Source organism: Macrobrachium nipponense, chromosome 44 (assembly GCF_015104395.2).
Source record: "Macrobrachium nipponense isolate FS-2020 chromosome 44, ASM1510439v2, whole genome shotgun sequence".
NCBI classification, from domain to species: domain Eukaryota; kingdom Metazoa; phylum Arthropoda; class Malacostraca; order Decapoda; family Palaemonidae; genus Macrobrachium; species Macrobrachium nipponense.
The window spans coordinates 50,180,737-50,194,865 of NC_087221.1; the positions used below are offsets into that span (position 1 = coordinate 50,180,737).

Below are 14,129 nucleotides of genomic sequence, written 5' to 3' on the forward strand. Positions count from 1 at the left end.
CACAGTACACTGTAGACATCACTAAAGGGCATTTGCAGTGTTCCTTCTGTGCTTAGTCCCTGTATGGGGGTAGTGCCATCAGTGCACCTCATGTAGTGCACTGTATGCATTACTTAGGTTCTTTGCAGCATCCCTCCAGCCCCTAGCTGCAACCCCTATCATTCCTTTTACTGTACCTCCGTTCATATTTTTTTTCTTCTGCCTTAATTTGCACCCTCTCCTAACAATGTTTTGATAGTGCAACTGCAAGGTTTTCCTTGTTATAACTTTCAAACCTTTATACTGTGCATTTCAGTTTCACCGATGAATGACCTCATAGGTCACAGCACTTGGCATTTTGGCCTATATTCTATCCCTCGGTGAAATATATTGTTTTTACTTTGAATCCATTGCTCCTTCCTTCTGGCAGTCTAACTTCTCTCACTATAGTAGATTCACATCAACTGTGCATCTGATGTCTAGGCCAGTCCCTTACGACGCTCCTGATTGGCTGTGGATAAGCCAGTCACAGGGCAGGAAACTTCAATCTCCAGCCCTGTGATTGGCTTATCAACAGCCAATCAGGAACGTCGTAAGGAACTGGCCTAGACTGCACGGTTGATTAGAAACTATACTATAGTACTTTGCATATTTGTGGGGTCTTCTAGTTGTACTGTATTGCTTCATCTCATTTACTTTATGGATCTCTTTATCTTATCCAGCCATTCTATCTCCTTCCATTCACAGGCCTCGGCTCTGATTGGCTGAAAGCGCCCGAGTAGTGCTTGGCTTCACAGCCAGAATTTCTCTTAATATTATTTTCAGTTGGCTGAATTCTTAGATTTTATTATAATAACGATGATATAATTAATGAAATATACATCGTGATAAACACACATGCACTACATATATATATATATATATATATATATATACTATATATATATATTATATATATATATATAGATATATATATATAATATATATATGTGTGTGTGTGTGACGTGAGAGAGAGAGAGAGGGAAAGAGAGTAGTGTCTCTCATCCCGTCCCGTCGCATCTATCCTACCGTGACTCATGCAGTTCACGAAATTGTCTGTCACGTAGAAATGTCAAGAGATTGCGTATTTGCCCGGAGACGTTCGCTCCGTCAAGTTGTGCTGTCTTTAGCTGCTGCTGCCTTTGAGATCTCGAATTCGTGATCGTGTAGGAGGGTAAGTTAACGTTAGTCTTTTTCGTGCGTTGAGGACTTCTTGTATAGCAGTTCAAGTTATGTATTCAACGCTTATTTTATTTATTTAATTTTCATTTCTATTTTGTGTTTTTTCATGAGTCAAATCAATTCGTTTAGCGAAAGATGAAAATACATGAGCGTATCAATTTTTTTTAACAGAAAAGGACCGAATTAAGAAGAATTTCTTTTCATTAATTATGCAGTTAATATATTTTAATTTTATGATATTCACCGTCGAGATGTTAATTGCTTTTTCTTCAAATATAACACCCAGCTTGCTTTGACTACGCTCACTTTTGATTTTTTTTGAAAGAACAAACAACAAACTGTTTGACTTTGCGTTAACACAATCCTTTTGTCATAATGGGAATACTGCGTAGGTTTTGTACTAAATAACAGTCAACTGTCAATTTGCTGCACAGTTTATGAAACGCTTGAATTTAATTTGCGTATCACTAAATAGTGTATACAAGCTGTGATATATTTGCAATTGTCTGAAAATTCACTTTGTACGTTTAGAATTGCGTCTCTTTAACCGAGATGAAACGTAATAATTTAAAAGTTAGTAACTTATACGGTATGAACTAACTGTTTCTTTTCAAAAGAGTTCGTTCGTAAGATCACGCAATAAGGTTCTCATCCAGTCGTATTAAATAACCCTGGAACACGGATGCGTTTCCTTGCAGGAATTACAGGAAAATAATCCCACACGAAATTGAGTCATTGTGCTTGCCATGAAAGTTTGATCATTTTATGTATAAATTGTAAGTTGTTACTGCAGTGCGTGCAGCATTCTTAGAGCTATTGTTGCACGGGATGCGTCTCACGTCTTTTTAGTTTATTATGCGACAACTGTTAATTTTATTTGCAATATTCTTGCTATCATGCTCGAACGTTCATTTATGATGATAATAATAGTAATAATAATAATTTAACGAGTTTTAATGATGCATTTTCTTACGAGTGCTTCCCCACACTTAGTTTATGTATGTATATTTTTTTACAAAAACACTTGCATACATACATGCTACACCTGATGTATGCTCTCACATATGTTAATCTTAATTAACTGTCTACACATTTAAGGAAACAGACATACAGTTTGATCTTTGCTGTTTATGGTGTTCGCACAATACATGCGCACAGACAGCACGTAACAATGATTTTCTTTGCCCAACCGATTATATGGTACTAACAGTGTGCCTTTTGAGGCATTCAGTAGGCAGCCTTGAATTCTCTTCGGCTTCTCGTTATCATTCGGGCTATCCAACTTCTTGAACTTTACCTTCCACCAGTTTTATTATCTATTCAGATTCAGAGCCAATTCCTTGGACAACTAAGGGAGTTTGGATTCTCCGTAGGGAAAGTGGTGTCGTCAGTGCACCGCATGCGGTGTAATGTAAGCATTACCTAAGGTTCTTTGCGGCGTCCCTTCGGCCACTAGCTACAACCCCTTTTCGTTCCTTTTACTGTACCTCCTTTCATATTCTCTTTCTTCCATATGTCGTTCGAACTTTAACAATTGTTTCATAGTGCAGCTGCTTCGAGGTTTTCCTCCTGTTACGCATTCAACGCCTCTTTACTCTCGGTTTCCCTTTCAACGCTGAATGAACTCGTAGGTCCCAGCGCTTGGCCTTTGGCCTAAATTCGATATGCCATTCCATTTCAACGGCGTCATTCGTGGAGATCGTTACGCATTCAGCGGTGTGGGGAAATGTTGCCGAATATCCGATCGTGAGTCTGCCTTTTGAGAACCACAGACAGAGAGACATTCTGAAATGACATCAGCCTCTGTCGAGGTTCCACAGGATATGAGTAAGTTCCACGCAGAAGAGATGGGCGTCATAGCCCATTGTGATGGTCCCGAAATCGCTTTTCCTGTCTGGTGTGGTTCGGAAAAGAAGTCCTAGCTATGCTCTCTCTCTCTCTCTCTCTCTCTCTCTCTCTCTCTCTCTCTCTCTCTCTCTCTCTCTCTCTCTATTGAACTTGCGTGATACATAAAATGTGCAATTTAAACTTCCCTCTAGTATAGACAGCCTCTGGTGCCAGAATGATAAATTGTGTCGTTTAAACTTCCCTCTAGTATAGAAAGTCTTTGGCGCCAGAATGATAAATTGTGTCGTTTAAACTTCCCATTAGTATAGACAGCCTCTGGCGCCAGATTGATAAATTGTGTCATGTAAACTTCCCTCTAGTATAGACAGCCTCTGGCGCCAGATTGATAAATTGTGTCATTTAAACTTCCCTCTAGTATAGACAGCCTCTGGTGCCAGAATTATATAATGTCTCATTTAAACTTCCCTCTAGTATAGACAGCCTCTGGCGCCAGAATGATAAATAATATGTGAAGAAATCATTAAGTGACCTTGAGGTGGAAACTGACATCAATTTTTCGAGCTGGGGAATCAGACGTGTGAATTCTTGACTTCTAATCGTTTCGAGAAACCAAAAAGGAGAATGATTCCTATCAAATTGTAATTTGTTTTCATTTATGAAAATCGGTTTCAAGTAGCTTCAAAGGCAACATACTGCAGTTAAGAAAGATATATGTAAACTACACTTCACTCTGAAGGAGAAAGAATAATATGTATGTTTGACCTCCGATCAGAGGCAAACAAACTCTAAGGACTTTGAAAAACCCGCGAGAGGCTGAGTCAACATTAACGTGCGGGTTTATATAATCGGCGGATAATGGTCCCTGATAAGACCAATGTTGACATGAAGTTTTATCATGAATTCCTCTGACTTAAACCTAAGTATTTTCATCAAAGATGCCGGCATGCTTGAATTATTCATAGCCTCTGATTTTGTTTGTTTATATCGATTAAGAAAAATACTTCAAAAGACGAAGGTCAATAGTAGTCCAGTCATTTGTTTTATTTTTGGTCCCCGTATTGCCGCCTCACGCGCGGTGCACTGTAGGCATTACTTAAGGTTCTTTGCAGCGTCCCTTCGGCCACTAGCTGCAAACCGTTTCATTCCTTTTATTGTACGTCCTTTCATATTCTTTCTTCCATCTTACTTTCCGCCTTCTTCTAACAATTGCTTCATAATGCAACTGCTTTGAGGTTATCCTCCTGTTACACTTTCCAAAGCCATTTTACAGTCAATTTCCGTTTCAGCGCTGAATAACCTCGTAGGTCCCTCCCAGCGCTTGGCCCTGGCCCTAAATTCTACATTCTATACATCCCATACTATCCCCAAGACGTCTTCAGAAAGTGCGTCGTACTACCCTCACAAATGTCAAGTCGGCGGCCTTTGGTCTTGTATCGTATCCTGCCGCGTCCTGTGTAGATATGCTTATCACACGATGGCCGATGAACCATTTGTTTTGATTGTCTTCTTCTTCTTCATATTTAGGATCGAAGTGCACCGTTATTAGAGCGTAATTGCTAAAGGAAACTCCTAGTTCTTAATGTGATGTAGTGATTTTACCGGCGTTTATATTTTCATTTATAACGTAATATTTATTGTTTGTTTCTGTAATTCCTTCTAATATAACCCGTAGGTAGTGAGTGCCGGCAGTGCGCCGCATGCCTAAGGTTCTTTGCAGCGTGCCTTCGGCCCCTAGCTGCAACCCCTTTCGTTATTTTACTGTACCTCCTTCCATATTATCTGTCTTCCATCTTACTTTCCACCCTCTCCTAACAATTGATTCACAGCGCCGCTGCTTCGAGGTCTTTCCCCCTGTTACACCTTTCAGACCTGTTCACTGTCAGCTTCAGTTTCAGCGCTGAATGCCCTCATAGGTCCCAGTGCTTGGCCTGTGGCCTGGATTCTCTATTCAGTGCAGTTCTGATGTAAATCTACGTGTAATGCATAGCTCTTGAACATGGTCCCTCATATTTGAAAATCGGTCAAAGGGTGTAGGAAATAATTAAAGCAAGATTATATATTTTATATAAAGTTGCCCATTGAAATTAGCAGGCGTACACGTGAAATGAAGAGTCTAATTTTAAATGACTGAATGCTAATGTAACTAGTTGATATTAAGTTTATATATATTAGTTTTCAAGTGGCATTGTAGTAAACACGGAGAATTTGTTACATTTTTTCTTATATAAATATCCAGGAGAGGTTATTTAACACTGGCGTTAGCTTATACTGGTAATCAGAATGATTTAACACGTTATTTTGAATCGTTTGTTGTAGGTGGTACAGCATTGTCATTTTGTTGGCGGGGCCATCAGTGAAGCGAGCAACGTAATTATGATTTGCAATAAGAAATGATGTCATCTCCTTACCAAGAAATGTCCCCATGTCCCCTTCTTTGTCTGTTGTTTTCCTGATATAATAATTATAATAAAAATGCCGGAAATATGATAAAAGCCATTAACACATGGGCAGTGCCAGTAATCAGATACAGCGCAGGAATAGTGGAATGGACGAAGGCAGAACTCCGCAGCATAGACCAGAAAACTAGGAAACATATGACAATACACAAAGCACTACACCCAAGAGCAAATACGGACAGACTATACATAACACGAAAGGAAGGAGGGAGAGGACTACTAAGTATAGAGGACTGCGTCAACATCGAGGACAGAGCACTGGGGCAATATCTGAAAACCAGTGAAAACGAGTGGCTCAAGAGTGCATGGGAAGAAGGACTGATAAAAGTAGACGAAGACCCAGAAATATACAGACAGGAGAATGACAAACAGAACAGAGGACTGGCACAACAAACCAATGCACGGACAATACATGAGACAGACTAAAGAACTAGCCAGCGATGATACATGGCAATGGCTACAGAGGGGAGAGCTAAAGAAGGAAACTGAAGGAATGATAACAGCAGCACAAGATCAGGCCCTATAAATATAAGAATCAGATATGTTCAGAGAACGATGGATGGAAATAACATCTCTCCCATATGTAGGAAGTGCAATACGAAAAATGAAACCATAAACCACATAGCAAGCGAATGTCCGGCACTTGCACAGAACCAGTACAAAAAGAGGCATGATTCAGTGGCAAAACCCCTCCACTGGAGTCTGTGCAAGAAACACCATCTACCTTGCTGTAATAAGTGGTACGAGCACCAACCTGAGGGAGTGATAGAAAACGATCAGGCAAAGATCCTCTGGGACTATGGTATCAGAACAGATAGGGTGATACGTGCAAATAGACCAGACGTGACGTTGATTGACAAAATCAAGAAGAAAGTATTACTCAATGATGCCGCAATACCATGGGGCACCAGAGTTGAAGAGAAAGAGAGGGAAAAAATGGATAAGTATCAAGACCTGAAAATAGAAATAAGAAGGATATGGGATATGCTAGTGGAAATTGTACACATAATCATAGGAACACTAGAAGGCACGATCCCAAGATCCCTGAGAAGGAATTTGGAAAAACTAGAGGCTGAAGTAGCTCCACGACTCATGCAGAAAAGTGTGATCTTAGAAACGGCGAACATAGTGAGAAAAGTGATGGACTCCTAAGGAGGCAGGATACAACCCGGAACCCCACACTATAAATACCACCCAGTCGAATTGGAGGACTGTGATAGATAAATAGTCATTATTATATTATTATATTATTATTATTTTATTAGTTTATATTCTTATTATTATATTATGATTATGATTATTATTATTATTATTATTATTATTATTATTATTATTATTATTATTATTATTATTATTACTTGATATTGTTGCTTTCGTCGTGAGTTTCAACTGTAGTTTCTTATTATACATTAATTCTCGTACATATTACTTTTTCATTCTTTCGATGTGACTGGTGGCACAAAAGCACGCATCAGTCACTACATCCACAAACACGAAGTTTCAACATATTTCATATCTAAAGGAAAAACTAAAAAAGAATCCCCCACGAGGTTTTCTCCAGCATCCGTGGGATACCCACGGAATCTACAAGATAGTCCTGAAAACAGACGCAGTAAATCCCGATTAGGATTGAGTAAGATTGATAAAAGAACAGCGCAGCGCAGATCAAAAAAACCCTAGCTGCCGACGGGAAATCGACAATGGTGTTGGTGATAGACATTTTCCAAGCTGTAGTATATGTCTGTTACTGTATTTATCGGTCTATATCGTTTATACACAAACACACACAAACATATATATAAATATATATATTTTTTAATTAATTTATTTATATAAATATATTATATATGATATATATATAGATATATATATATATTATATATATGTACATAAATGGACAACATTTATATGACGTTGTGAGGATATACATTGGGCATCATTTAACCACAGCAAGTAATGCATAGTATCCGGAGTGATGCAAGCTTTCCATATTCAGAAATTTACTACATCATGCGCATTAATAGAGAGATAGGCAGTTGTTTCCCCTCGTCTGTCTGTGTTTACATTTCTATAAGTTGGCGCATGAGTCATTGTTTGAATCACACCCATATTATATGTATAATGTGTTAGTATAGCTGTGGTATCCATTACTGAATCGTGGTTACACACACATATATATATATATATATATATATATATATATATATATATATATATATATATATATATATATATATATATATATATATATATGCGTGAGTGTAACAGTACGGCATTAGTGAGCCTGGGAATATTCCCACGTGCAAGAAATTTTCAGTTTCCTTTTTTAAATAACTAAAAATAATTAGACTCGTAAGGCTGCGAAGCCTTACTCTTCCTTCCCCGGGTAGTGGGAAGCTTGTGTGTACTTTTGTGTGTGTGTGAGTGTGTTGTATGTCTCAAGATTGAATGAACGGATTTTGATGAATTTGTTAGTATTCTTTTGGAAATTCGACTATTTGTCTCCAAGGAAACAATCTCGACCATTGTTCATTTATAGAGAAAATCAATTTAATTCTTGGCAGAGCTAAAATCTTTACTTCGTAATCCTCGTAAGGGGAGTAGTGCCGTCAGTGTACCTCATGCGGCGTGCTGTAGGCATTACTGGAAGTTTCTTTGCAGGGTATGGATGTACGTATACATACATACATACACAGTACATACAAATATCACCAATATTTAACGACTGATTTTCCTTCTTTCAGTCAAACCTCGTGAGACAGATTCGCCTGAAATGGCCGCAGTCATGATGTCAGGTGGCGCCGTCCTCCTGACGATCTTGGCGGCCGTTCTTGTGGGCAGCGAAGGCGCCGCTTCGATTGTGCTGAAATGCGACGAACAGTGTCACTGCGACACAACTGTCAAGGGCATCTTGAAGGAACGTCGCATCGTTTGCAACGAGACAGGATCAGAGGTATGGGTGGTTGTCGTTGTTAACTTTATCTTAGTTTAACCAGACCACTGATCTGATGAACAGCTCCTATAGGGCTGGCTCGAAGGATTGGATTCTTGTTTACGTCGCTAGGGAACTTTCCCCAGGGCTGGTTCTAGATTTTTATTTACGTTGCTAGGATCCAAATTGGTTACTTAGCAACGGGACCTACTGCTTATCGTGGGATCCGAACCACGTTATGTCGAGAAATGAATCCCTAATCGCAAGAAATACATTCCTCTGATTCCGCACTGGCTGCTGTAGCTGGGAACGACAGTTTCGGTACAGGCTTTGAAAATGACAGCCATTGCCTTGTCTTAGAAAGACAAACTGAGACTGAGTCACGACGGAAACTACTTTGCTAGTGATAAAGAAAATGAATGGGAAACGACTTGAAACTTGTAATCCCCCGTGGAAAAAGTCCGGGAGTTACAGGGGTAAAATAACGTCAGTGATTATAACAGATATGCAAAGAAACCAGGATTTTGGTATTGCTGCCAGCAGCTTGACAAGAAATGTGTCATTTATTTAGGAGTAGGACATATAAAGTATGATATGTACATTATTTATTCTCAGAATTCTAATGCTGCTGGTTCTCAGCGCTTGTAATTTGTCATGACATTGACAACAAATGTAATGTTATATACATCAAGATATAAGCCTTAAGCTGTTCGTAGAGAAGTTAATTACTTATGAAACTAGAGCAGGTAATAAGTTATACAAAAATAATGACAACAATCTTGTAAAAAAAAGCGTGTTTTGACAACTGTTAGCCTTTCAAACCGTTTACTGTCAATTTCTGTTTCATCATCGAATGACCCGTGTAGCGTGGTAGTGCCGTCAGTGGACCGCATGCGGTGCACTGTAGGCATTACTTAAGGTTCTTTCCAGCGTTCCTTCGGCCTCTAGCTGCAACCAATTTCGTTCCTTTTACTGTACCTCCTTTCATATTCTCTTTCTTCATCTTACTTTCCACCCTCTCCTAACACTTGATTCATAGTGCTACTGCTTTGAGGTTTTCCTCCTGTTACACCTTTCAAACCTTTTACTGTCATTTTCCATTTCAGCGCTGAATGACCTCATAGGTCCCAGTGCTTGGTTTCTGGCCCAAAATTCTATATTCAACTCAATCATTGAATGACCTCGTAGGTCAAGAATATAATCTATAATATAGATTATATTCTTGACAACTCTAAGCGCGAAACTGTGTCACATCTCGGGTGATTAATCTCATATATATATACATACCTTCTCATCGAGCAGCCCGTTCACCTGACGGAGGAGGTCTTTCTGCCGAAGTCGAGAGAGATCATCTCTCAAGTCTACGTCCGGGTCGAGAGGAGCGTTGGAGTCACCATCACAGAGGGATTCATCGCAGGCTGGAAAGGTTACCCTTCCTCTGCCCTCGATGTGTGGGACGTGGAGTTCCTCTCGCTGCCCAAGAACCTGAATGACCCTGGGAAATCGAACCCGTTGAGGCACACGTTTGCAGGTGAGAGGTTCCTGTCATAGTTCGGTGGGGTTTTTCGTTGGTCATATAGAAATCGTTTGGAATATAGGATATTAAACCCTCTTCAGGGTCATATTTCGGTAAAATCGTTTGGAATATTGGATATTATATCCTCTTCAGGGTCATATTTCGGTAAAACCATTTGGAATATAGGATATCAAACCCTTTTCAGAATCATATTTCGGTAAAATCATTTGGAATATAGGATATCAAACCCTTTTCAGAATCATATTTCGGTAAAATCATTTGGAATACAGGATATTATATCCTCTTCAGGGTCATATTTCGGTAAAACCATTTGGAATATAGGATATCAAACCCTTTTCAGAATCATATTTCGGTAAAATCATTTGGAATATAGGATATCAAACCCTTTTCAGAATCATATTTCGGTAAAATCATTGGGAATTACAGGGATATTTATATCTCTTATGGTCATATTTCGGTAAAACCATTTGAATCTAGGATATCAAACCCTTTTCAGAATCATATTTCGGTAAAATCATTTGGAATGTAGGATATCAAACCCTTTTCAGAATCATATTTCGGTAAAATCATTTGGAATGTAGGATATCAAACCCTTTTCAGAATCATATTTCGGTAAAATCATTTGGAATATAGGATATCAAACCCTGTTCAGTCATAATTTGGTAGTATCGTGGTCATAAAGATTTGTTTTTGGAATATAGAATATAAGACCCTATTCATGAGTACCCTTAGGGAGGTAGTGTCATAGCATTACCAAAGAGAGTTTTGCAGCATTCCCACGGCTCCTGGCCACGCCCACTTTTTAGGCCTTATCTTGACATCCATTCCTTCCTCCTTTCTTAAAGCTTGCTGTCCAACCTCCTTAACTCCCTTTTTCCGCCATTCTTGAGCATTGAATGACACAAAGTGGCCCAGTTAGTGTTGAGCTTCAGAACCTAATTTCCCAGAATCAGTTCGAACTCTCACTGTCGACCCTCAATCTCTTTCAGGCATTGGTATCAAAGGCTGCACTGTGGACGAACTCCCTAGATACCTGTTCAGCGGCAAACCCAAGGCGGGGCTGCGACTGATTCAGTCGACTGTCGGAATCGTGCGAGCCGATGCCTTCAGCAACGTGAACGCGCTGAGTTACCTGGAAGTAGAGGATTCCGACATCGGGATTTTCAAAGGCCCGGCAAATGAAACTGGCAGACTCGTGGTTACAAAAGAAGAGTCTATCTACGGCGTTTGGTTCCACAACTCGGTCATCGGTAGAATCGAGTCGGGAGTTTTCAACCTGACGAGTTTCTCCGTTCACGGAATGCTCCTGGACAACGTGACGATAGGGCGCCTGGATACAGACGCTGTAGTGATGAGCAACATCAACCTCGTCCTGCAGAACTCCAGCGTGGCGGACTTGCAGGCTGGCGCCCTCAGAACGGAAGGTGGCGGGACTGTCAGAATGAAGAATAACCATATTGCCGCCCAGCCTGGCGCTCTGACTCACCTGAAGTGTTCTTTCACTGATCACCACATCACCGGTAATTATATTGACGTTCCATTTTCGGATGCAGAGGAACCTGTCGTAGATTCAGATTCGGATGAGGCGACCAACGGGACGGAAACGAGTTCCGAACCTTCTTATACGTCTCCTCCGTACAAAAGTCGCACTCTGTATGAGCTAGCTTCCAGCCGTTTGAAGCAAGTGCTTGACCCGACATGCGTACCTTACAATCTCCCCAGGTGGGCTACAGAAGCTGCTTGTGGCCTGCAAGCATCTCCCCGAGCCGAGAGACAGACTTCTGATCTGATGTACGTAGTTCTGTACTGTCTCATTGGCATATGCGTCATTGCAGTCATTGCGACTGTAGCATTGTCTTGCGGTTTGGTCAGTTCGAAGAACAGGAGACGAAGGGTACCGGATAAGTCACCCGTCGTCCTGATGACCCAGATCAATGACCCCCTCTATGAGGAAGCGTCTAATTTTCTGATGCCACCGCCAGTTCCCGCCCCGATCCAGTTCACTCCCGAGGGTAAGGGCGCCTGTGGTTCAAGCCAAGATGCGGCGACTTCGCCCGCCTGGAATGGATGCAGCAGTGGTGCTCCGGACAACTCCAGAGTGGAGAATGCCTACATGAATATGCGTTAAGCTTCACACAACACAAACTTGAAATAAACAGGCTTATGACGGTAATGATTTGGAACCCCTTCTGAGTTGTCTACTTGAGCAATAACACAACCCTAGTTGACGATGTCTTCGTCCTCTCTGTCTAGAAAGCGAAGATCATGCCAGTGCCACAGGTTGTGAAAGGAAAGATGGATGTCAATGAAAGTTCTATTCTACTGTACTTGTAAGCGTTTCCCCATTTTTATATCTTTAGACTTTAAAATGTCGGCAAGAATCCTGTTCACAGAGCGTATGTTTCCTGCTTAATGTACAATCACTCATTAAAATGATTACTATGAATTTAATAGAACACAGAGAACTCTCGCTGATTGAAGTCACAGTTGGACGCTGCGCATCTATCCAGAACCAATAGAATCTTTCACTTTATCTCTCTCGACTAGATACTGCATTATAGTGTTAATTTTCATTAAAAAAAACGCCATGGTAGTTGTGTTACCAGTTCTGCCAAAGATGGATCATATATTTCAAGAAGTGACACGGCGCTGCAATTCTGGACCTGCTACTTCCTAAGCCAAAGAGGAAAGAAGAAAAAACCTACTGGATGGATGTGATTGATCGTATTCGAAACTTTTCTCCAAACTGCAATGTGTCGACTTTGCTTATGAGATCTTATGCGATGTTATTTGCAGTGGTTGCCAATGAACGCATTTGCTTCGAGTCAACAATAGGCCACCCACACAGTTTACCCTGGTTACTTCATTAACCCCAAAATATATGATAAATTGAAAGTATGCATGTAAGTAAAACTATGATTAGTCAACATTAAATTCTTGCTCTCTCAATGTATGCCATGTTACTGTTAAAATTACAGTTAAAAACAGACATTGAAGAGCAGTAATGTCTACCTGCCTACCTGCATGTAATAACGAATGCTTAGAGAAGATGAATTCACAACAGGTAGAAACTATAAGTGACTTAAGCCTTAATTATGAATCTCACTATTCCCGCCACAGATAATGAGGCAAACCAAATTTGAAATGTGCAGATCTGTCATTAGTGAATGGATTTCATGCTGCTTCGAATTTGTAGGTCATGAATGAATGCGTGTTTTATGTTGATTCTTTTTATGATAAATATTTTCCACAGAAGTCGCGGTTTGTCATGTCCTTTTGCAAATTGATTATTTATTCCTTGACGAATCCATTGCAGAACTTGGCGATTATTATTAGATAGTAGTAATTGAGTAATGAAGGTCATAGATTTTTGGTCATGATTATTTATTGTCTTTCTACGCGAATTCAAATTAATTTTTTTATCTTTTGTTTTTGTAGATAGATTTTTCATCCATGTGGTTTATGAAAAAACACACACATCTATAAATGTGGATCTCAATTTACCGTAGATTTCAGTATGATCTAACTATTCGTGTATGAATTGGGAAATTTTAGCGCATTTGTATCATAATTATGTTAATCCCCACATTGTTTACATGGATATTAATAGTGGTTATACCAACCACATGTTGAAGATATTTATTTCACTGTTGCAATGTCTGATGTACAATAAGTATTCATTATGTACAAATGTTGCATATAAAGGTTGATGGAATGGATAACCAAAACAGGAATCAGGAGGAAGGAAAAGAAGAAAAAACGGTAACAGAAACAGGAAGCAATGACAGTTTGGAATCTTTGTGAAAGGTAAATGAAAATAAGAAGTGATTAGTATTTTTTTTAGACACTTATTTTCCCCTTTATTTACGGTTAGTTCTGAGATGTAAAGGACTTATAGAGGTAGATGCAAGATGCAGAACGTAGACGTAGACATAGGTGCCAAACAACCAAAGTAGTGTTTCATGTCTTCGACGACAGACGAGGTTGTTGCAGCATCTGAATGCAGGTGGGAGACGCAAACAGGATACACTTTTTGATAAACAAAATGTCATCTCGAAGCGTCCTCTTTCGAAACCAGATTCTGAGGTTGTACGTAGTCACGTACGACCTAAGCTGATACTACGTTTCGTTATGCATATTGATTGGTACACTCGTC

General features: G+C 39.8%; 1 protein-coding gene across 1 annotated transcript; it reads left to right on the forward strand.

Moving 5' to 3' along the window:
* Positions 1-1,074: 1,074 nt before the first annotated feature.
* LOC135204348 (uncharacterized) lies at positions 1,075-13,812 on the forward strand. Its single transcript, XM_064234540.1, has 4 exons — positions 1,075-1,192; positions 8,249-8,457; positions 9,739-9,967; positions 10,963-13,812. The coding sequence occupies exons 2-4, from the start codon at positions 8,278-8,280 to the stop codon at positions 12,099-12,101; spliced, it is 1,548 nt and encodes a 515-aa protein (XP_064090610.1). The 5' UTR covers positions 1,075-1,192; positions 8,249-8,277; the 3' UTR covers positions 12,102-13,812.
* The last annotated feature ends 317 nt before the right edge of the window (positions 13,813-14,129 follow it).